We start from the raw sequence: 24,216 nt of genomic DNA, 5'->3' as shown, positions 1-24,216 counted from the left end.
TCCTCCTAGCAAACAGGAGCAGGATTTTGTAATAACCAGCTGGTAGAAAGAAGGAAAGTACATCATGTTACTGGGCTGTCAGAGCTGCAAGGCTCCCTGTTTAAATCAGCCGTTAAAGACCGCAGTGTTAAACGGCATATTGAACATCTGCTTGCTGCTAAAAATCGGCTTTTTACAAGACAATCTTGGACTTTTCTGGATGTACCGTAATTTTGATGTTTGTTCTTCATAATGAGGGCAAAGACTGAGCAGCCCCATCTTACTGGGGACAATTATAAACTCTGAGCAAGACAGATGCCAAGACCATCTGCTTCAAGACAGCCAGCCTCCTTACCAGCAAGATGCACGAGGATATGTGGGACATTTCCCCCTCTCATATATGAAAAAAGTCCAAGAAAAGAGCTGGCTAAAGGCCAAAAGAACTATCAAGTTTCCCTGGCAGAACTCTAAGAATGATGGAGGTAGTTGCCTGATCTTTAAGACTTCCACTGTAATCAGTATTAATAAAAGCAGCAACATACTGGCATGTCATTTCTGAAAGTTACAGATGCATGACCCAGGGGAACAAAATCATGATGCTGCAACGACAGCCCTGCACTGCAGCTTGCCTGTATTCCTTCCTGGCAGTGCAACACACTTGTCTGCAGCCCTCCCAAGATGCTCTTTTCGGCATGAATCACTATGTTGCATTCTCCATCTAATGTCAGAGGAGAATAAACTGGGGGAACTCAAAATGCATGCTTTCCTTTTCTCCCAACACTGCCTTTTCCCTGGCTCTGTCTGCTCAAGGGCCAGGTTCAGCCTAGACTTGCTCTGACCAACACTTAGAGCAATTTCGGGTGAAACACGAAGTGAGGAATAGAAGAGAAGGACATGATTTGAGTTGATTAGTCCAGAAAGAAATCTCTTCCCATGTGACTGCTGGAAAGTCAAGTCTAGACTTGCACCACACTGACACACCGTCTATCCCTGTGCACAGCAAACTAGCTGACAACACAAGCTTTGCAGTTTGCAACTCTCAAGCTGACAAGAGGGAATTATCCTCATAAAAATTCCCCCTGCAGGCTTCAATGCAGATGTGAGAAATTCCACAAAAGATTAACGAAGTGACCAACTGTGAGGGACAAAGGATTTTATCTGAAAGTTTCTAGGGGAATGCCAATTCTGGCCTTGCTGCAAACATTTAATCCCAATTCATCAATTCCAACAGAATTGATTGAAACATTTCTCATTTTTTTCCTCCAAAGACAACACCCAATATATTACTGCAAGTTTATACACTTATTTTTATACTTTGCATATACATATTTTTAAATATGTATCTCAAGTTGCTGGAAACCATGACAGTGATACATGGAAAAACACAGCACAAGTGACAGAGCCGAGCATTTTGTGTATTATGATTTAAATGCTTTTAAGGCATTTGGGAAAGGTGTTTCTGATGTGAAAGCTGATATGTGTTCCTGTGAGAAGTTTATCTATTTGCTCCATTCCTCCTCTCCTCCCTATTTCCCTGTACATATTCACAGTCAATGGTCAGGGCACACTGTATCTGCCCCAAATTATTTCAGCCCCCTTTCTTGAAGCAGGACCTGGGCCATAGCATACACCAGAGCTCAACTCTCAGCTCAGGAATCAAACCTTCCCTATAAAAAGCACCCTGTTGGAAATCCACCCCCTGTGAGACAGCAGCAGCTCTTTCCCACCCACACCCTGAAGAGCAGAGAAACAGGAACAGAATCTTCTCTCCCTGCAAAGGAGATCAGTCATCAGGACATGCTGGACCAGCTCTTCCCTCTCTCTCTCCAGGCTCTACCATTTCCTATCTCAGTACTCGCATGGGTGCAAGGCTGGGCAAGGCCCAGTTACCACCCATATCCACTGCTTGTGAAAACAGTGTGTGGAGTTTTGCAGGCACACAAGGCTACTGAGATGGGAGAGTAAACAGAAACGTGTAAACTTGGTGCAGTTACCCACCAGCACGAACTGACACTGGATCGACTCTCGAGCTCAGCTTTAGAGTTGGTCTAAAAATGCCAAAGCTCCATGTTCACTCACAAGGGCCTACCTCGTGTAAGTACTCTGTGAAAGACCAGAATTGTCTTGCAACCAAATAACCCAAAACCCACAAAACAACCGATCCATTTCCTTCCATCTAGACCATCTGGGATTCTTTGCCTCAGCTTCTCTCCTGCTGTCAATTAAGACAATTACTCCTTTGCTGTTGGTGATAATGGATGAGCAGTGATTGGATTTACAGTAAACAATATAGTATAATTCAAACCTGTAATTAAAAGACCGATCAAAGGGATAAGATTTGCTACGTGTTTTTACTTCCATTATGAGCTCAAAAACAGAGGAGACTAGGAACTGAAAATATTTTTTTCTCCTGTTACCAGCTTGCATTAGTTCTGAATGAACACTGCTAGAGAGTGAGTTTATCTGGTACAACTGCAAATTAAAATACCTAATGATAGAAAATATTTTATATGGACACTGCAAGATGGAAAAAATGAATAAAAATAAGCAGACTTTTTATAAAAAGATTTATTAAAAATAAGTTCTTTTGAGAGAAAAAGTGTGACATGTACATACATTAAATTGTCAAAACGTTCATGGGGCTTATAATACAAGCTATTCCAAACTGAACAAGAGACATTAACTTTTTTTTTTTTTTTAAATATGTCATGCTTATCGGAACAAAAGCAGCATATGGGGAACAAAAACCAAACACATAGCACCCCACCATTACGAGCGAAATCTTGAAAATGAGGACTACTGGCAAAGGTGAAAGTCGGTCATCATCATGATTCTACAGAAAGAAACTATGTATGAATGCAGTCTTCAGTTGCTAGAGTTTACCTGACACGTGATAGCTTCCAATTAGTTCTTCATTTCTACTCTGAATTAACAAATCTCAGTAAGTGGGTCTGTGCTTTATAAAGGCAGAAGTATTTTGGTGACAACAAAATAACACCTAAAACCAGGTAAACAAACACATCTTTTCCAGCTCTCGCAGTAGGTACCAAAGGTTTCTTTTTTTGGAAGAAAATTAACAATTGCTGGTTTTCTCCTTTGCCTCCTCACATCTCTGACAGCCAGAACCACAAAAATAGTTTTTCTTAAAATTACTTTATTTTACAAGAATGTTTTTCACAAGCAGTGACAGGACAAACTAACATGTGATTCTGCATGCTTCAGATGACCTCAGCTCCTCATACCCAGATGCCATATTTAGAACTATATCCTTTCAGTTGACCCTTCTGAAGATTTCTTGGATTTTAGTGCATATATACAGCGAGCTGAGAACTGCAGTATTACACACATCTACCCACCCTTACAGCAGAATTCACTCTAATCTCAGATGTGTGCAGGACTTGCATCTTAAGGTCTCTGTAGTCTCCTCTTTAGTCCCATAGTTTAATGAGACCATCCCAGCCGCACGTAATGACTTTAGATGTTTCATGTGGATGCCACACTGCACCAATACAGACTTTATCATGTGCTTTTAATCTGCTGTAGAGTTTTGTTGTCTTCCAGTCCCAGATGTTTAGTTTTCCATCTGCATCTCCAGATATCACATAGCTATATTAACAGAATTAAAATAAAAGTTGTATCATGTGCCAAGACTGCTTGTATTATAACACTGTTACAGCAAGCAACAGAAAGGAGCTTCCCCCAGTGAGCTTCCTGTCTGACAGGCTGCAAACAAACCTACCAGAAAATTAGCATTCACGCTGCGCTCTAGAGCGCACAAGTCCTGCAGAAGGTGATTCATCAACTGTGAGGTAAATGTGCTAAGCAATGCGATTATACCATACACTGTGTGACTGGAACCAAAGAGAATGCATCAGCAGAAGAGAAAGTGCCAGAAGTTCCTCTAAAATTTATACACACTTTTCCCTCCAGTTTTGCTGAGGTTATTCTCCAGTTTTTACAGTAACTGATGTCTTATGTGCATATGGCACTAAGTGTATGGGCATGTTACTAAGCCAACAGGAAGAAAGGGGTGGTTGTCTGAACAACTAACGAGGATACCCACACCAGACCTAGAAACTGGGAAAACAGGTACTCTAGACAATGCTGTGGGAACAGACCCTGTGCTGCAGACCATGTGCAATAAGGAGCCAGATGTGAGTCCGATGTGGAAGCCTCCTATGCTGCGCCAGGATGAGGCAAAACGAGGGGAGTCTCCGGATGGTTTAATAGTAATGTAGATCATCTTTGGGGAATAGGGGATCTGGACTACCCAGACTGTTTTCTAAATGTTCTTCAGAGCAATCCCCAAGTATAACTTAGTGCTATCATATGCTAAGAGTAAACTTTCTGTTCTACTGCTTGGCTAAGGAACTCTGATTGCTGAGCTGATACATACGTGAATGTTGCAGAGGATTCAAAAAGAAATTTAGTGTCTGTACCTGCGAGTTTTAAGGTGAAGTTCATTTCCAGGAAAACTTACCTCATATCAGGTGAAAAATCCACTTGACAGGCGTAGCCAGCTACCATGTGACCTTTGAAAATTTTCTTTTTGTTTAATCTGAATCTGTTCTGAGCTCCAAAAATCAGAATTTGGTTATCCATTGACTGGCAAGCCAACCACTTCCCTATAAATTCAATAAGAAAAGGTGGTATAAGGGTGCTGCATCTGAAGAAAGAGATTTAACTAGAAAGTTTTAAGAGATTTCCATGGTTTTTCTTGCACAATCTTAATCCAGATTTTCATTGTGTAACAGCTGACATTGCTTCTGCCTGGTACAACTGGCAAGAGCCAAAATCTTACATTTGACAAGATTTGGGATGCCTATTCCTACAAAATGCGCTCGGGACTCTAGCAAAGCTCTGGCTGTTACAACAAAGTGCTGCACCAGCCCCGCTGCCATACTCTTAAGCTTTTCAGCTATGGAGTAAGCCTGCTGGTGCATACACTCAGGTAGCTCGGATCAGGGGGAAAACCCCCCATCTAGCTGCAATCTATTTCAGCACCTGTTTTGTGGGTACTCTAAGACAGTCATCTCTTATTTTCTTTATGGAAAAAACAAGCCTAAGGTAGACTCAGGAGTCTGAAAATACTTATATTTTTGCAACTATTTAGTATTCACTGCTTTAATAGAATGCAATAATAAAGATATTTTAGTAAAAGAAAACATGAAGGCTTTTCTAATCTTAACTCTATCTCATTTTCCATCTTGGCAGTGCATTAACTCCTGCCTGAGAATCCAATGAAGATGATATGCTGCAGAACACCCTAGAATAGAGACTTCTTGTCCTGAACTCTGCATGTTGTCACTGCCTTTATGATGTTTTACCTGAACACTGATAACATAAAATGTGCTGACTGTACACCTGATCACTCTTCCTGCTACTAGTTTGGAATTTGAGGATTGTCTTCAGCCTCCCAAGGAAACAAATGAAGTGTGTACCCCAAGCATGTTACTCTCCTCTTCTACTTTTAAAAAGGTCTGTTTCCTAAGTTGCTCAGAAGAAATTGGAGTAGAGCAAGTTGTGCAATTTCAAAACCGGGTTGAAAAAGGCCAGCTTAGGAAGCTAACATTTTCAAATGCAGCTACCTCTTTCTCCAGAATCTTCCTTTTAATATTAGGAACTCACTTAGTTTGTTAAGAATAAAACATTTACACTGCAAAGCAAATACAATTTGATGCTGATAGCAGGCTGGAAACGTCAGCAGTGCAACAAGCTGACCAACCACTACTCAGCATAATGGGACTGTTAACTGCAAATCTGGCAACACTTTAATAATGCTGACATTAAAGCTATTTAAATTTGGCCAAAACAAATAACAGAGATTTGTCCTGTAAGAAGGCTTTTCAGTGATTACTTGAGCCCCTAAACCTTTCTCCTCCTTCAGTATGATTCTAGTTGAAGAACATAAACCAGTGAAACATTAACATAAAGAAACACTGAGATAAGCTGGGATTTCTCTTACGCCAGAGTTATTTGGTCTATATTCAGAACAGAAAGGAACGGGATCATGTACAACATCAGTTTCTCCTATAACAGTGGCACCACAAGGACTACTGAACTTGTTTAGTACTTTGCCACTATTGTCAGTTCTCACCATTGTTTCTCTTCATATTTCAAATACAGCAAAGAGCACATGGCAGCTCTATGAAAGGAGAGTCCTTTTGCCCTGTCTGGATGAAGATCTAATTTTAAATGGATAGTTACCCTGATATAAACACTCATTTTGACATACGTGTTTTTCTTAAGACTTTTAAATCAAAACCAGATCCAGTCCAATCACACAGTGATTGGCAAGGGGAGTAGTATAGGTGAGAGCGGGATGCAACGCAGCAATATTACAGAGATATAATCAGTAACACATGCCTTAGTAAATTAGGGCTAAGAAGGCAGTAAAGTGTTAACCTACCATTTGGAGACAAAGTCACAGCTGGCATGGAATGCATGCTTGGTTCAGCAATGTACTTGAAGTCTACAGGAATGTCCCTGCAAAAGGAAGAAGTATGTGCTTTATGAAGACATGGAGATCATCCAAAGAGCTGCCTCCAGTCAGCTGATTTACTTAGTGACTGAACCCTAGAGAACATACCATGGTGTCCAAGGAAGAATATGCAAAAGATCAAAAATATTACGGATGTCCACCTAGAGAGCTCCAGCCACACCATAACCTCCGATAACGTGAATTTACCCCCACCAAATGACCCAGAATCTAATGCAGAATCGTAATTCCAATTGTTCAGAATAAAACTGTAACACCACGATCCTTTACTGCCTCCATTATAATTGCAGCTCATACAGAATTCTTATATAAGTAGCAAGAACAGACTGATATATATATATATATGTGTGTATATCTTACTGGAATATTTTACTGACTTTTAACTGGAATATTTCTGCCTTTTTTTCCCCTTTTTCTTTGAAAGGAAAAGAAAACAGGAGACTCTCTCATCTCTCTGACAATACCCTTTTCCTCCTAATCTCCCCAAATGGGATGCCAACCAATTCCAAATGTTCACAGCTGAACAGAATGGAGAAGTCCCCGGGCTCAATCGCATACAGGACTGTGCCAGTGTATGATAAGAACAGACACTGTCCTGTGCAGAGGCCTAGGGAAAAAACAAGTACAGTCTGATCCTTGCTCTAAAGAACTGTCTTTTGGTTTTTACTACATAAATTGAATTACTAACGGTTTGTGCATATTCACAGTATTCCTCATATCCTACACTAGAAGACTGGCAAAGGGGGAAGGCATGCGCATGGCTTTCTCATTAAGCAAAAGAAACCTCCAGCAGAAAATAGATTCGATTAATGCATTCAGCAGAAAACAACATGCAAAATGTTCTGTAGCAACATTAATTAATACAAAGGGGATGGTTATGACTTCATTGTCTAACTCACATGGCAGAAGGGAGCAGGGAGCGTGGGTGGCTGCCTCGTACGAGCTGCCTGAGCCTTGCTGAATGGCAACACGGTCGACATTAGCAAGGTAATTACAATCCTGTTTTATTGTGGAGTAGGTTTTTTCCCCATCATCTTGCAATAAACAGCATGAACATGGGCAGCAGGGTGAGAAGCTGCTCTGCTGTCAAGAAGTGACACAAATGCTCCTGTGTGTTAAATGTTAAAATCATTTACCCCTCAGCATAAGAAGGGCAACCCACTTAATACACTCCATGGATAAAAGCATGTGCTCTAGGCCAGGGATAACTGGCTTCCAAACAGGCAGACCTAAGACTACTGTTGGGCAGCAAACAAGTAAAGAAGTAACAAAAAGTTCACATAACCTCTTAGGCTGACTAACAGAACAGCACAACAGCACAGGAAGTGCCACACCCCACATCCTACTCAAACAATTTCAAACCCCACTTGCAACAGGACACAAGGTTATTGCTGCAGTAAGGCCAGGTCCTGATCAGCTCCCACCATCCAAAACTCCTGCAGACCACCAGTCATCTGAAGTCCTCAGTGCCAGGTAAAACCAATCCCACTGAAAGCCCTATTAAGCAAAGTTTCGTCCCAGAAGATTCATCTCCAATGCTGAATTGTACTGCAGTCAGAAATTTAAATGCAGCACAGGTTGCTCTGCCTTTCTTCTCCACACCAGGTCTGCTTTATGTTGATACCTACCAGACACACTTAGGACAGCTGCAGGATATGCTGCATTAAAACTATTAGGCAGAATAAAGAGATACATTTATGTCTCACATTTACTTCCAAATTGCTAAATAAGTATTACCAGCCTGCTCCCTTAAAAAAATGTTAAAAAAAATTACCAAGACAAATGCTATCATGGTTGCCCAACCTCAAATCTCATGTGATATACTGTTTGGTGAAGTTTTAAAATTTAAATATTTTCAAGTTCTTTCCCCACTTCATAGCATTTCAAAGGCTGAAAAGTTTCAAATACCAAAAGTGGTATCTGCTGGCCAAGATTTAGTGTGTTATATTGGGGGGTCCTGATACAACCTTTTCCTTAAGCAAGATAGAGAAAAATCTTTTTAACAAAAGAAGGAAAACAGCCAAACCAACCGAACCCTCCAAGTCCAACCCAATCCAGTTTTGGGATCCACATGTCATGAAGAGCTCTCTCAGGAGACTACAGTATCTTTACCAGCAATGATGAACAGAAGAGGCCTTGCTGAGGGGCACAGCTTTATAGAGGTGACAAGCCTCCAAGCCTGTCAGCACAATAGCTGTTACCACTGCACAGTTCTTGCTTTGCTGGTTGACTTGGAGGTAAAAGGAAATAAAAGCCTCCAAGGTCAAATGCCCAAATCACTGTTTATCCAAGTAGGATCAGACACATAATGAAGCAAAGACAAATAACACTTTGCATTTCTAGAAAAGAGAACACAGAATCCATACACACATATCCACGCCAACTTTAATATCTAATCACATGAAATGCAAAGCTAGGCAAATTTTCAAGTACTCCCATTGATATTCCTAAACAAACCACTTAGTCTGCAAGGAACTGTGCTGTACTTACAGTTTGAACTTTAGGCAACCAACTACCTGCAATTCAGTGCACAGCACAGTGAAATCTATGCATGGGATGAACTCCTGGGAAAAGGAGATTTAAATTCTCAGAAGATCCTCACTGTGATGAAGTCAAGACATACCATCCCTTTACCAGCTCTGGCCAAGTCAAAGTGTTTATAAAACACACTACAAAATTCCTCTAGACAATTAAAACTAAGCAATTAGATCAGCTTTTAATTACTGGCTTTTAAGGCCATCCTCAGGTCGTAATTACTTCCACTTTGTCTCTGTAGGATACTGAAGAAATATTGTGCTGAAGAACATATGAAGAATAGTACTAGTAAGTGCAGTAACCAAATCACCCAAAGCAGCAGATAATTTTCCTTATGAACTTAGGAAAAAAGGTTTTGAGAAAGAATTTGCCATGGAAGTTTTCAAGCTCCAGAAGCTTTCTTAGTGAATGTATTAACTTAGTTATAAGGCATTTCAAAAATCTGGATCTTGAAATTATAGAAATATGCCTACAGACCAATTAACACAGAACACGGTAGGTTGTAGGGAAAGGTTTTCAAGTCATGCTCAGAAAGATGGCATTACATTTGCTCTTTATAAAACAAAAATGCCCAACAACTGCACTACAGAATACTGCCTTACAGTTGAGTTCCCTGTTATTTCAACAAGGGAGCTCTTTCTTCAGTGTACCAGAAGCTCAGCACATATTTTTTCTTCAGAAGAAAAAATCTTCTGCTACTGGAACAATCAGGTTGCGATGTTCCCATGCCAGAACCTTTCTGCCTTTCCTGCTCTTCCCCACAGTGACTAAATCCACCCACTTCACTATTTATTTCAGCCATCAACACAAAGCTCACAGAACAAGGGCAATCCAATCTTAAGGAAATAACACATTTGTGCAAGCGAGATCATCCTCCCACTCACCAGAGAGAAGACATTCCTTAGCAGACATGGTATTGTAAAGATTTTTCTTTAAGGAGCTCAGTAAATGCATGGGTCTGTCTAGGAAGTACTGAACAGAGGCTCTCTCAGAGTGGCATATGGTGACAGTGTTTTATGTCTAGCCTAAGCCTGAGCTCCCAGACTTTGGTCATTCCCACTGCTGCTACTGGCAGTGATAGCAGGCAATCACAGACATGCTGAGGATTTAGCTGGCTCCTCGGGTAACATTCCAATACCACAGATTGGAGTCTCTTGTCTAAGTTGAAAGAAAAAAAAGAAAACACTGGGAAGGAACTGATTAGTCACAGAGCTGTTGAACTACTGTTTGTATTATGCAACAGCTTTGCATGTGTGAACAGCAAAAGGAAATGAATACCTAAAGATATGGGAGTGATTATTTCGAAATGAAATTTAAAATCCTAGAGAAATCTTAAGTGTCCTAAGTTGAAAATCCTAGTACCTAGAACCTTGTGGAAAATATTTCAGATAGGAGACATCTGTTTTCTGCCCAGGTTAAATGTTAAAAATTGGAAGCCATTTAAAATATTTCTTATTATTTTTTCTTAGACAGACTCTCACTTTTCTGTCATCTATTGTATTCATACTGTATCACTGATTGCCAAAAAACCCCAAATTACCAGAAAACCAGAAATGAAGCTGCACTAAACTAGTTATTTCAAACATGGGCCGAACATATATAATACTATGCACATCCAAGTTCAAAGCATTCAAACCCAACACATACTAATTGTAACAGAGCAAACATTTCTTTAAAAGGTTAATTTAATGACTAATACACCCTTGGGGGAAAGGAGAGAGAGCAGAGACCGCTCATAGAGCGCAGTGTGCTTCAGGCTGATAGGGCTGTCTTACGTTTTCTTTGGGGAAGAGGAAATCTATGAACTGTCTCAAGCATTAAGCCAGAACGGGGTTTCAAAGCTCTTCCTCAGTTAGCTGGAACTCAGTACACTCCAGCAGCTTATGTGCTATGTATACCTTTAAAAATAAACTCTCATCTCAGTTTGCTCATAATATACTTTATGTTAAAATTGAAAATTTTAAACTTACCATTCCCAGACTCTTAAACTCTTGTCGTCGGATGTGCTCACAAACCTTCTATTTTCATCCACAAACACAATGGTGTTGACAGCTCCCAAATGCCTATCGTATTCCTGCACAATCTCACCACTTCGAATATCCCACTACAAGTAAAAGAGTCAGAATAAGAATCTGTTTTTTACTAAATACCAGAACTTTTAAAGAAATAAATACTCAGTAATAAATACCTGCACAATTTTCTTATCTGACATTCCTGCAACAAAGAGATTTTGTTTATCTTCGTCAGGATTGAATTTGACACAATAAGGAACCTTCCTGTTCGTGAATCTTGAAATACACTGCCCTGCAACAGAAAAGCCATTCATTGTGCATCAGGCTGGAAGTTCTATGGGCTGATTGGTTGCTTGCAGATATTGATAAAAAATACTTTACTAACAGCAGAAAATACTTGGCTTAAAGCCCTTGAGAAGATTAGAGGGTAGAATTTGCTCTGCTCTTTGACTGGACCTTCTTTCACATTTGTATGCTTACAGCTGCATAAATATGTGCACATACAAACTGTTCTGTAAGTTTACTACAGCTTTTAAAACAATATGACTGCTCCTTTTAATCCAAAAGCTCTATCTAAATAACTGAGTTCAGACTCAAGACTGAAGAATCTGACTGACACCTTTTTGGCTATCATCTGCATAAGACTAGTGGCACTGCTAACCCAGGGAACTAATGACTTTTTCACACATGAGAACTTCCTGCCTTAGGGAGAGACTTTAGTTTAAAAGAGTATTGACTAAATCTATCCTGTATTGTTTTAAATTCATAGAATCATAAAATGGTTTGAGTTGGAGGGGACCTTGAAGATTATCTGGTTCCAACCCTGCCGCCATGAGCAGGGACATTTAACTTAGGAAACCTAAGAAACTATTTGTAGCGGAATGTTACAGAGCATCTGGAAGGCAGTTCTGTGACAGCATCAGACCTACCCTCCAATTTTTTATCCCAGCAGCTCAGTTTCCTACTTTTATTCTTCAAGCTCAGGTTAAGCTGAAGATCAAGTGAGATAATTCTTCTAAATTAAGCATGTTTAGGTCTAAAGAGTAATTTATCCCTGTAGATGTAAACATGCAATTAAATGATCTAGCAAAATGTTGTCTTTTTTCCCTGAAAATTGTTCTAGCATTACAAATAACTGTCAAACTTCCCAAATGAAAATGTGTATGAAACACAGGTATACAGGTCCTGTCAACTGCCCCAATACAGATAACAGCAAAACATGTTGGGGAAACAAGACAATACACCCTGTAATGAAAGGCTGAACACTGAGCTACGAGACAATATTAAAGATATTTGGAAACCACCTGAATGATAATATATCTTTATATTCACTGTTAATTAAACGCTGTGCAACATAACAATGCTTACAAATACAAGCCTACCTGTCTCGGTGTCCCAGAGTTTAAGATAGCGGTCATACGCAGCACTAAGAAACTGAGTGCCTGCATTATTAAAACAGATGTCTCGAACAGCTTTACTGTGTCCTACAAAATAGAAAAAACGCAATGATAAACTTTCATCCATTCATGCTTAGATCTAATTTGTTGGGGAGTGGTTTTAAACAAAAACTCTAGTTAAATCCTCCAGTCTAACAATGCAAAGAGAAAATGAAAATCATTTTTGAAGTTTTTCATGAGAACTAGTAAAGAATTCATGTGAAAAAAAATAAATTAACTCCTAAAGAACAATAGGAATAAAACCCCCAAACTCCTCACACCTCTAAAGCACCAGAGAAACAAAAACAGCACAAAACCAACCACTGTGTGTCATAGATTGATACATAAGCAGAATTTCAGGAGAAATTTAAAACACTCTAGTAAATGTCAACATTTAATGAAAAATAGGAGAGACAAACCCTAAAGGAGACATATTTAAAGGAGAAACATTTATAATTAGAAAACAGGTTAAAAAACCGGGAAATATTAGATCAGAAAATTAAGAATGCTTTCATCTGGTGTTAACCTTGTCACCCCTCAGGCTCAATACCTTTATCTGACCACTACATCAGACTTGTAAATCTCTTTAGCTAAAATACTGGCACAGTAACTTAAATATAGCAAAATAACAGGTGAATCTGGTTGATAATAAGGACCTTTTGAGAAAAAGAATCTGACTGTTCAGTAAGAGCAGTCTATTGAGAGAGAATCTTTTTCGAGCCATCATCTTTGCCACATTCCTGTCATCAGAAATATTAGGGGTAAAAAGACTCCTTTATTGTTACTCAACATATATTCACTCAATGTTCTAGAAATGTTCCCATTTCAAAAAGAGAAGCAGCTGCTTTTGTTCTGTATTCAAGGCTGTTAAGAAGTTTGTATTTCTCTCTCTCTCTCTCAACTATCTGCTTCAAAAAGCACCTGTTACATGAACAAAGACAGCATCTGAACTTAAAAAAAAAAAATTCCCATTCTTTTGCACTAGAAACTCAGCACAGAGGAAATGACCTATTTAAGGTGGGATCGTCAGAGCATGAGATGCCCTCATTGTATAAATACAGAAAGCTACAGCATGAAGATGGGGCAATTTAATTTCACAATTTTGCCTTTGGAAAGGATCTTGCAAAAAGTATTGATGACTGTAGTACTCTGATGTTTTGTTTTAAAGGTTGTAAGGCGTTACACATCAACATTAAATTGCTTGGAATAATGACAAAATTTTGTTACAAACTTGCATCTTTTTCAATTCTTACTGCCAAGATCATCCCAAATACCGTTTGCCTTGGATGTGTACGAGTCCTCTCTATGATAAATTACTAAGCTAACCTAAATACTATTCTTCCATGAAGTTAATTTAAATATAAATCAGTTTAAAAGAAAGACTATTACCAATAAATGTTCGTAGACATCTTCGATCGCCATATACTTCCCATAACTTGGAAAAAAGAGATGGAGAGAAAATATGTCAATTGTTAAACAATAATCATGCTGAAATTAAGTGTAAACACATATGGCAACATCTTTTAAGAAATTAATTAGAAATATATGACATCTATTGATTAATCACAACTATCTATCCAGAAATTCACAGGAATGCTGTCACCTTCCTGTTAGCAACTCCCCCTTAAAATAACTAAAAATCCCATATAATATTTAGCTTTAAAGACTTAGGGTTTTGCTCCTGAAAAACCCCAACAACATCAGCTTTCTAATACAGAATATGCTGGATTAAAGTGAGAGTAGTTTGAAACCACAAATGCTTCAGTGAAACACTTCAGCAGAAATCTACTGTTAGTTGTAAAACCAGGCTTCACAGAAAATGAATTAATATAACAACAAAGGCAATACCCTGAAGTACTCATGACCTTCTAAATGCTATTACTAAACAATTGACACCATTCTAACAGCCACAGTCTTATGTATTATTTCTTTGTTCCAATTAAATTGTAATTTAAAAATCAAGTGAGAAAAATAAAAGTAACACAGATGAAAGGTATTTGGTAGAAGTACCAAATGTTTTTGTATTCTAAAATGTAATGTCTGTATTCAAGGATAGTATAAAATATATACATGAAAGCAGAAAAATAACTCACCTTAATTTTGCAATCCATAGAGCAAGACAACAGTATATGCCCAGACAGAGGAAACAATCTAACTGCACTGACACCCTGTAAATAAGAACATAATGAAACAGATATTTCCTCAGTTCATTTGCTCTCTTTTCCAAGCAAAAAGCTAAAGCTTATCTTCATAAAATATACAGATACTGTATCTTGAAAAGAAAGCCTACCCACATTCCATATGAGAACAGTGATGCATTTTGAACAATTGCTATTGGGAATAAATCAATTCACTCTAACAGCTGCATATGTAGCCTTTTTCAATACTCACACCCTTACTGCAGTAAACACAGGGGTTTGGGTGACTGTTTCTGTGTAATAAACCCCAATAAGTGGGGCAGGTGAGGAACTTTTCCACAGAAAAAGTTATTTGGCCAGCTCAATTTCTTACATATACTATCAGTGGCTTCTAACTACTGAATTCAGATTCCCTGAGCACAGCATCTTCCCATCTGTCTGCATTTCAGCTACTCCTTTCAGAGGAAGTCCAAGGAACCCCCAAGTACTCATGGCTTGATGTCTCTCCTTTTCTTTTCCTGTCAGTTGTTCTATTCATATGCCATCCAGTTCCACCTTCCCACCCGGGACTGCGGTTGGGTACTTTATCCTCCCTATTACTGTCTACTTATATCTTCCAGTTTTTCTAAATTTGTCCCCCTATCTTTCTTTTGCTTCTCTCATCACTTTCATTATTCATCTTGTTTGAAGGAAAAAGCTATTTTGTGCATCAGTCTGTTGTAATAGGATAACAGGCAGAGGAGCGACTAGAGCTTTGGGGAGGAGATGTTATCCTGGACAGCCCTGACAGTTGCAGCTATAAACTCGTTGACGCCGCAATCAGTAAAGAAGATCTCAGATCTGTGGCAACTAAATAAGAGTAAAAGCTAAAAACATTTCCTGTGTCCTCCTTTCTTCTGGTTTTTAAGGATTATGGTGCTCTCTATTGCAGTGCAGCATATCCCCCTCAAGCAATATTGAAAATTAATGACAAAAGACGTAGCAAATTGAGTATAAGGTTTTTAATACCAAAAGTATGTATACAGTTACAATCTCTTGCGCAAGAAGAAAGTGGATATTAAGCAGTATCAAAGTGGATATTAAGCAGTATCAAAGAAAACTCTTAACAAGATACACCTCTCAGAGGTAATAGTTGTATTTGGGAAACCTGTAATGCTGTTGCATCATAATATAATAAGTTACGTGGGTTTTTTGAAGTTGGATACGAAATAGCCCTTAAGTACTTTTGCTATTAAAAAACCCCAACCCCCTAAAATTCTCATGAATCTCTAGATTTAGCCTTATTGTTATTCACATGGTAGTTTAGGAAATAACTCCAAATCCCACAGAATTCACTGGATAATACTCTTCCCCTTAAGGGAGAACCATAGCGTTGACAGAAAAGCATATGCAGCTAGACAACTGCATTTGAGAGGCAAACACCTTGTCTGAGCATGTAATGCAATCAATTATATGCAAAATGTGGTAAAGATGAAAATACTCTTTCCTTCTACTGAGGCTTCAGTTTTACAGAAATTACAAGCTGCAGACACAAAATTAGGTGGGTTTTTATGATGTATGCTCACAGACATTCCTACCTTTGTATGTCCAGACCACACATGGATTTGTTTCTTTGGAAGATAGCACTTCTCAGGTGGCACTGTAGAACGAAGATTAACTCCAACATCTTGAGGGACATGAAGATAAGATCTCCCCTGATAGTCATACATTTCCTTAACTGAAAAGACAAACACAGAATTCTGAGAATCCAAGAACCTATATTTTAAGAGGTTATAATCTTTGGAAGGCTGAACAACACACACAATTAAACTTTTTCTCAACACAGCTGCTCTACTGTGAAGTGGAGAGAGAGATGAGAGGTGGGGGTAAGAAAAACCCATTTCACAGGATACAGACATGGAATCTCAGTTGACATCAGTTAAGATCAAATTAAGTCATTTCAGCAAAGTCTGCTTGGAATCTGATAATCTGAACATTAAGACAATCTCTCTCGTACACATCATACTCATCATCAAACGGCACGAGAATTTCCCTGACCAACAAGGGTTTGCTTACATTAACTCTATATAGATTAGAATGTGGAACTCTAACCCTGGCATTTTTTTGCAACTCACATACTGGCCAGCTCTGTGCTGTGTCAGTCATGACAACAGAATTACAAATCAAGGGAAAAAAGATTGGCCAGCATGAACCAATACTGGTCAGCAGTAGCCAACAACTGCTCTGGAACTAGATTTAAGAAGTGATTGGACAGTCAGACATACAGGGATGGAAATGGATGTGCATGGAAATGGATACTCCAGAGCAGACACCTTGCACAGCCATGACATTAAGCTGTGCACTGATTAAATTAATTTCTCAGTCTGGAATGTTGCTATGGCAGTTTCAGTTGTACAAGTGACCACAGTGTCCATGTTTACTTTGTATCATGTATATATTTACATTAGATGTCTACAAAATGGCATATTTCTGGAACATTTGTGTGTGAGAAAATTAAAGTTTATATTTCAAGGTCTTTCACTGTGAAACTTCAGGTACAGAGCATGAAAAGTTGGATACAAAATAATTACCCTATAGGAAACTCAGTGGCTAAAATTTCACGTTTGTTATGCTCAATACTGTTCAGTAAATATTCCCATGATATACTACATACAAACAGAACGAAGTACTGATGTCAGCTATGCTGATCTCACAGCCGCCTCTTCTTTAACTCTCGTAAGAAAGGATGCTCACAGCCTGTGTGTGTGAGCCTGGCTGTAGGAATGGTAAGCAAAGAGAGATCCTGTTTACCTAACTAACTACCTGCAGCAACAAATATAAGGCAGGGCTGTTCTGTATGCCGTGAGTTGAAGTAACAGTTTCAAAAGATTACTTAATTTTACTTACTTACCAAACCATTTTCTTTGAAGGCGCCACACACTATAGGCTTCCGCAGGGTAATTAATTGATACACAACTATTCATAGTATGACAGCAAGTACACTTATAGTAACAATTGAGGAAGTATAAAGTCCAAGAGATTTTCTAAGTTGTGCATGAGCCATAACTCAAAGCACTACCTCCTAATGAGAATACTGACACATAAAACTACAATAATTGTGAAGCTGAAACTAAGCCAAACTCATAACTTTAATATGTTTGCTCTGTAAAATAGGAAAGGGATATGTGCCTCTAGCAACATTAAAAATAAATAAATAAAATCAGAACCCTGAAAAACATTTCCATGCTGCTCTTCACAGTATGAAGTGGAGTTAGTCCAAGTTTATTTCTTTCCCTGTCCTTTATGCTTATGCCTGTGAGAGCTATCATCTCCAATATGGAAACATCAAGGTGCCTCAGCAAAACTGAGGCTGTCTGCCACCCTTACTAATTAACACAGCAGGCAAGAAGACATAGCGAGCTAGAAAATGAGAACAGGCAGGAAGATGCCATTACCATGTAATATAGTCTTCTCCTCTCCAGGTTTATCATCTTCTAGTTTTCCTCTCTTCTGCCTCTTAGCTGTTATTTCATCCAACTCCTTCTGCTCTTCCTGGAAAAAAATAAAACATGATCTTTTTAGAAGTCAGCATTCAGAATCACATAGCAAAATCTAGAACTGTACTACTGTTTATTCACTGCTAAGGACACATTTACTTGCTAAATGAGATTAGATATATTTCTAAGCATCAATAAGGAGAATACCTTTATCAAAACAATAGCTTGAAAAGCTATGCACACTGAAAAGAATTATTACCTTTTTATTCATAGACTACAGCTAAGCACTGATGGAACAAGAATGATATCTATTGGTTGGAGTGTTCAGGGGAGGGTGTGTTACTGGGGATTTTGTTTGGCTGTTTTTTTCTTTTGTAAAAAAGTTTTACTTCGATTTTGTTTTCAACCTGCTTCTGTCTATAAACACCTTTAATCAGACATACTACACACACAGGTACAACAAAATTTATTTCCAAACAGTGTTGCAAATAATAGAATGAAGAATATTTGGAACACCCTATTTAGACATATCATCTTAAATGCTCCTATCAACCCAAAGCATAGCATGGATCTTCTGCTCGGACAAACTCCTAGTGCAGATAGATCTCTGTTAAAAACACTGCAATTTTGTACTAAATATTTGTACCTATTGTGTTAAGGCAGCACTTACTTCTGATGGTTTGGCTACTTCTTTTTCATCAACATACTTTGCCCACGGTCCCAGAAAACCATCAATATTAGACGCATCATTCTCCTTGAATTTCTTCCTTTTCTCAATTTTCCTCTGTCCTGTTTCAAACACTGTTAAACCTGAAGAAGGAAACAATACATTGCCCAACTGCGAACACAGGATACACAATCACAGGTAACACCATAGTCAGTTTAAAAGAAAAAGCCACCATCACCACTCCTTTCAATACAAACAGCAAAACGGGAAAAACCATTTAATCAAAATGGGCCAAATCACTGCCCAATTTTCCAGCTATGGACACTGCTAACTATGCACAGTAACAGAGGAACCACTTTAATTGTGTATCATTTTTTGTTAGAGTATTTAACCATGCTTGTACCCATTGATTTTTAACAATAAATCTGCAGACTGTAAGAATACATCCATTTTCATACTTTCATCAGTGCAGTTTTTGACAGTAAAGTCCACAATTGGCTTCTAATCACCCTCAATCCTCACACTTTCAAAAAGCGCCTACCCCAAGATGAAAATAAGTCTCCCCAAAGCCCAACCAAAACTCTGCATTTTGATTTAGTAAAAATTCATAGAAACATAGAATGATTTGGGTTGGAAGTGACCTTTAAAGGTCACCTAATCTAACCACCTTGCAATGAGCAGGGACATCTTCAGCTAGATTAGGCTGCTCACAGCCCCATCCAACCTGGCCTTGAATGTTTCCTCAGATGGGGCATCCACCACCTCTCTGGGCAACCTGTTACAGTGTTTCCTCACTTTCACTGCAAAAAAAATCCTTCCTTATAACTACTTTGAATCTACCCTCTTTTAGCTTAAGATCATTACCCTTATCCTGTTGCTGCAGGCCCTTTTAAAAAGTCTGTTGCTATTGACTGTCACCTGCCTCCAAACACTCTCCTGCTCTTTCATATAAATGCTAGCTTTCCACAAATGTTGTGCTCTCAGAATTTCATTTGTCAAAGCCATTAGACGATTTAGATATGGTAGAAAAAGTAAACTTGAAGTCATTAGTTTTAAGTTTTTCAAAAGGTTGTATATTATGTGCAATTTTCAAACAACGTTTTCCAACAGCAGCAGTAATACTCATTTAGTGCAAAAGAGACAAAAAGAGCTTGAGATAAGGGGAAAATAGGCAATGGAAAAACTGAAGCAGTGACTATATGAAGGTACTGTACATTAACCAAGGGTTTTCTTAAAATGAATTACTAAATTCCATTATGAAAAGGTTAATTTTTAATTTTTTAACAAGATTTAATCTTAGTAGTTCCCTTCTTTGGAAGGAAAGAGTGAAATAACCTTGGATATATTCTGAGGAAAAGGAAATAAACAGAAATAAAGAACCTTTGTGTATATATGTGAATAGGAGGTTTGAAAGACATGAAAGGGAAAGTATGAATTTTACACAGGTACAGTTTTCCAAGTCAAACAAGTCACTTAAAATGTTAAAATATCTTGTATCAAAGTATTAATTACAAACCCCATGCTTCTGGTATCAATCCTCCCAGTGGCATGCCATGCCTTTACTATTTGGCAACCTTCCAATGGTTTTTCTTTTCCAACTAACCCAAAGAGCTTAACTCTGCTAAGCAGAGATAACATGCAGCTCCCAACAGGAGTGCTTAAGGTTGCATACAGAGTGATCACTTTGCTCCTGAGCAGCACAGTTGCGGTGATTAGCCCACAATACAGCCCTGTATCCTAATGCAAGACACATGACAATGCTAGCCAGGACAGAATTTAAGAGGACCAAAAAAGCTGTTTCAAATACACAGATAAATTCTATTTGTTCAACTACACGTTGCAAATCCTAACTGAAATTTGTCAAGACAGCCTGAAACATTTGCTACTTCAAGAAAAAAAAAACCTCCAGTATCTCTCTATCCTCTTTCCATTGCAACACATCTTTCTTTACTGTATCTTTGGACACTGGTAAGTCTCCCATAATTTCTTCCTTTGCTAATACCTATTCTATTTCTTAGTAAAGAAGAAATGAAAACAGTCATCAGCTGCAAGTCATTTATACAGGATTCTGGATTAATTACCTTGATTTTTTTCAGCTTCCTCTACGGAACCAATATACTTGGTAGCAACTTCAGGATTATCTATGGAGGGATCTAATGCATAACCTAGAACAGGAGGAAAAAAAAAATACTGTTATTTCAAGCTTTTCAGGTTATATGACTTTTATTAGTCCGTCCCCGTGCAAATTTTTCCCCATTGACTCTGAATGAGCTAGGTATGAGGAAGAATTGATACTTTGGAATCCCATTCATTTTTCGCTTGGCCTGAATATAAAGATTACTATGAATTAGTACCTTGAAGCCCTTGAGGACATATTGCTATCAGAAAGCTTACACTGGCACAATACTGAGAAACAAATAAATATAATAGGCAACAGGTGAAATGAGATACAAAGTGAGGGTAGTCACAAGAAGCAAAGTCACGGAATCGCTCTGGTGGGAAGGGACCTCAGGAGGCCCCTGCAGGGCCCAACACCCTGCTCCAAGCAAGGTCAACACTGAATTCAGACCAGCTGGCTGTGATGCAAACATTAGATTTTAAAGTGCCATAGCAACCTCTCCTTGTTGTAACACGGCATAAGGAAAAGATAGCTCAAAATCTTGTGTTAGTGACACAAGATGTAAAACAGATGCTGCTTTAGTTCGGGGCTCTGTTCTTTGGTTTGCAAAGCCAGTGAGTCACATGGAAACCAGCCTGTGGCTGCTGCACACAGACAGCCCTCCGGTTTCACAGCAGCCTCTGGCCCTGAAGCCCTCTGCCCTGCTCACTACCTCTGCAGGGTCACACAGAGTGCTGCTCATCTCTAGCAGCCCTGGCAATGGCAGCAGCTGGAAGGAAGAGGACGGAGATGGGAAAAAAAATAAAAGCAAAAGAAGTTTTCCAGGGCTTTGTGAGTATTCTGTCTCCCCCAGCAAAAATTTAGTCCTCCCCCTGCCAGCGTTGCGAAAGCTTGTTCCTTCAACTTGAAAGCAGTTGCTTTAACTAATGTGGGTGGTACCAGAAGCAGCAGTAATGGCCTTTAATTTTTAAAAGAATTAAGTATTCACATCTCCATTTCCTGATTACAGCTATTGAGTCTCAATTAAAAAAAAAAAAAAAAAAAAAAAAAAAAAAAAAAAAAAAAAAAAAAAAAAAAAAAAAAAAAAAAAAAAAAAAAAAAAAAAAAAAAAAAAAAAAAAAAAAAAAAAAAAAAAAAAAAAAAAACAAAAAAACCACAACCAAACACAAAAAACCCCCAACCACAACAAAATCTGGTGCATTTATACTTACAAATAATTTATAAAATGTACCAGCATTTCATAGATATGCAGGATATTTACAATTTTTGATAATGAGGTTCTCATTTTAATACATATCTTACATTTTTTCTCCATTTCTCCTGAAGTGGATAGCATGAGCTGATGAGAATAAGACAGACAAATAAATTCATTTGGTTTTCAAGGAACAGGTGCACTGAACAGTTACTGACCACTATGGCTGTTTTTTTTTGGGAAAGACTGCACCCTGGTGGACGTAACACCAATTTTTATTAAAGTGACAATGTCCCTTGAGGACCCAATGAGAATTTCTCTGTATCAGGGAGGAAAAAGAACCCCAGTAAAGATATTAAACCACTGGCAAAAGTAATTGCACACACAAAATCAACTAAATCCTACAGTATACAATCCAATTCCCGTATTTTTCTTGATTCACAGGGAGAATCACGAACAGTGGGAGATTAGCCAGTCCACCCCAGAGACCAAAGGCCCACAAACCCACTTGGGTACAAACAAGCTGACAACCTATCAATACCATCCCAATAGCCAAAGGAGATTGTTTCCCCAGACATTTCTCATCAAGAGAGATGTCCCAGAAGACAGTCCAGTTAATTTCTTTTTAGATGCTGTGAAAAAAACCATATTACGGAAATTAGTAGAAGAGCCATTCCAAGAACACAGTAGGTATTCCCATCCAAATGGAGCAATCCACCTGGCGACCAGCTCTGGAGTTTCAAACCTGCTAAGACCCAGCCATGGAACACCATATGCCCAGATGTTCAATGAATATGATATACAGAGAGAAATATATACCAATGCCCTCTTAGGAAGTATACATTCTCTCTTTGTTCTAGACTCTTATTAGGATTTACTTCTATGGATAACCAAACTGAGCAGACACTGCAATTACACTTTCACTAAGCCACTATTCCAATGAGTTCTCTTCCAAGCTATAAGGTTTCTATTGACAGTGGAGAGATATTACTTTGGATTTACATCAAAATCAATACAGTGGTTTACTTGTCCTCCAACTGTATTGACACCGTCTCCGGGACTCTATTTGCTTGGTATTTGTAAAAGAGGGACAGTATTCCAATGAATAGGGCCCCTGGGCCAAGCACAGCTTCCCGTGGAAGCGGAGGCTCCTTATAGCTGAGTTGAATTTGGTCCAGCATCGTTCTCATAGAAAAGCTCTGAACAGTTTCTACTTTCTAGTGAATGTGTGAAAGAGAATCTTTTCTTTCTGGCTGGGATTCCTGAACACAGCTGCAAAAGACAGCTTGCTTTTATCCTACTCAGCTGGTATCCCACATAATGTGCCCTGACTTCTATGTCTCCTTCAGTTTTATTTAGGAGGCAGTTATTTCACGCAGCATTTTAGCAACGAGAGCTACAATTCCACCTCCAACCATAATTTCAGTGCACCTGAAATGGTTGGTTAAATAATCAGACTTTGATGTGCATTCCAGAAAGACAGCTGATTAACGCATGTTTACACCCTACTGTGCAATGCAGCATACAGAGACCCAACGTAGCTCAGGTATGTGGAAAAATACAGCTGGACTAACCCACTCTGACTGCACTGGCACCTCTGCGGAATCAAAGTAATCAGAGAATAAAGTGCCTATAATTGTAAGAGGTAATAGTGACTGTAGGTGTTGCATGTAACATGAGTAGATGAAAAAAAAATAAAATCACAGTGTTATTTTCAAGTCAGTCATTTTAAGCTCTCAAAATATCAGTCTTAGTGATGAAGTAATCCTGCTATAACCAAGTTACTGAGTACTCATAAAGAGCTTGGAGATTCATGGACAAAAGGCTGTTTCTTATTAAAAAGGACATTAATGTTTTGTGAAGAAGAGATTTTAAAATACTAAATGCTGCATGAATGAAGCAGTCCACTTCTAGGATAATCACTGATGCTGAAATGGCTATGAAATGACTTGTCTAATATATTCATGAACAGTTGGTGTGCTGCATATAAAAAAAAAATCTCTTAATTCTGCTTCTGAAAATGTATATATGATAATATAATTAAGGAGAGCATACTGACTTTTTTAAACAATGCTCAAAAGGGAATTTTGAAGAAAAGAGACTGCTTCCGTAGAGAGTAGAGATACAGAAGAATAAACAAGTGCTTGCATTTGAGGACTCCCT

The 24,216-nt window shown here is 38.6% G+C and overlaps 1 protein-coding gene across 1 annotated transcript in view; it reads right to left on the bottom strand.

The window, feature by feature from the left end:
• Positions 1-3,113: 3,113 nt before the first annotated feature.
• CDC40 (cell division cycle 40) overlaps positions 3,114-24,216 on the bottom strand; it is a 36,766-nt gene continuing 15,663 nt past the window's right edge. Inside the window, exons 4-15 of the mRNA XM_027899515.1 lie at positions 20,824-20,907; positions 18,746-18,885; positions 18,034-18,130; positions 16,177-16,316; positions 14,555-14,629; positions 13,851-13,896; positions 12,408-12,509; positions 11,202-11,317; positions 10,984-11,117; positions 6,389-6,465; positions 4,460-4,604; positions 3,114-3,585 (exon numbers count right to left, since the gene is read on the bottom strand). Coding sequence (XP_027755316.1) covers positions 3,408-3,585; positions 4,460-4,604; positions 6,389-6,465; positions 10,984-11,117; positions 11,202-11,317; positions 12,408-12,509; positions 13,851-13,896; positions 14,555-14,629; positions 16,177-16,316; positions 18,034-18,130; positions 18,746-18,885; positions 20,824-20,907 — 1,334 coding nt within the window. The 3' untranslated portion in view covers positions 3,114-3,407. The remainder of the gene's footprint in view (positions 3,586-4,459; positions 4,605-6,388; positions 6,466-10,983; positions 11,118-11,201; positions 11,318-12,407; positions 12,510-13,850; positions 13,897-14,554; positions 14,630-16,176; positions 16,317-18,033; positions 18,131-18,745; positions 18,886-20,823; positions 20,908-24,216) is intronic.

Source organism: Empidonax traillii, unplaced genomic scaffold (assembly GCF_003031625.1).
Source record: "Empidonax traillii isolate 1590-97213 ecotype Southwest subspecies unplaced genomic scaffold, ASM303162v1 scaffold673:size468873, whole genome shotgun sequence".
NCBI lineage: Eukaryota > Metazoa > Chordata > Aves > Passeriformes > Tyrannidae > Empidonax > Empidonax traillii.
The sequence above is the reverse complement of the archived record's forward strand: the minus strand, read 5'-3'. Positions and strand labels throughout refer to the sequence as shown.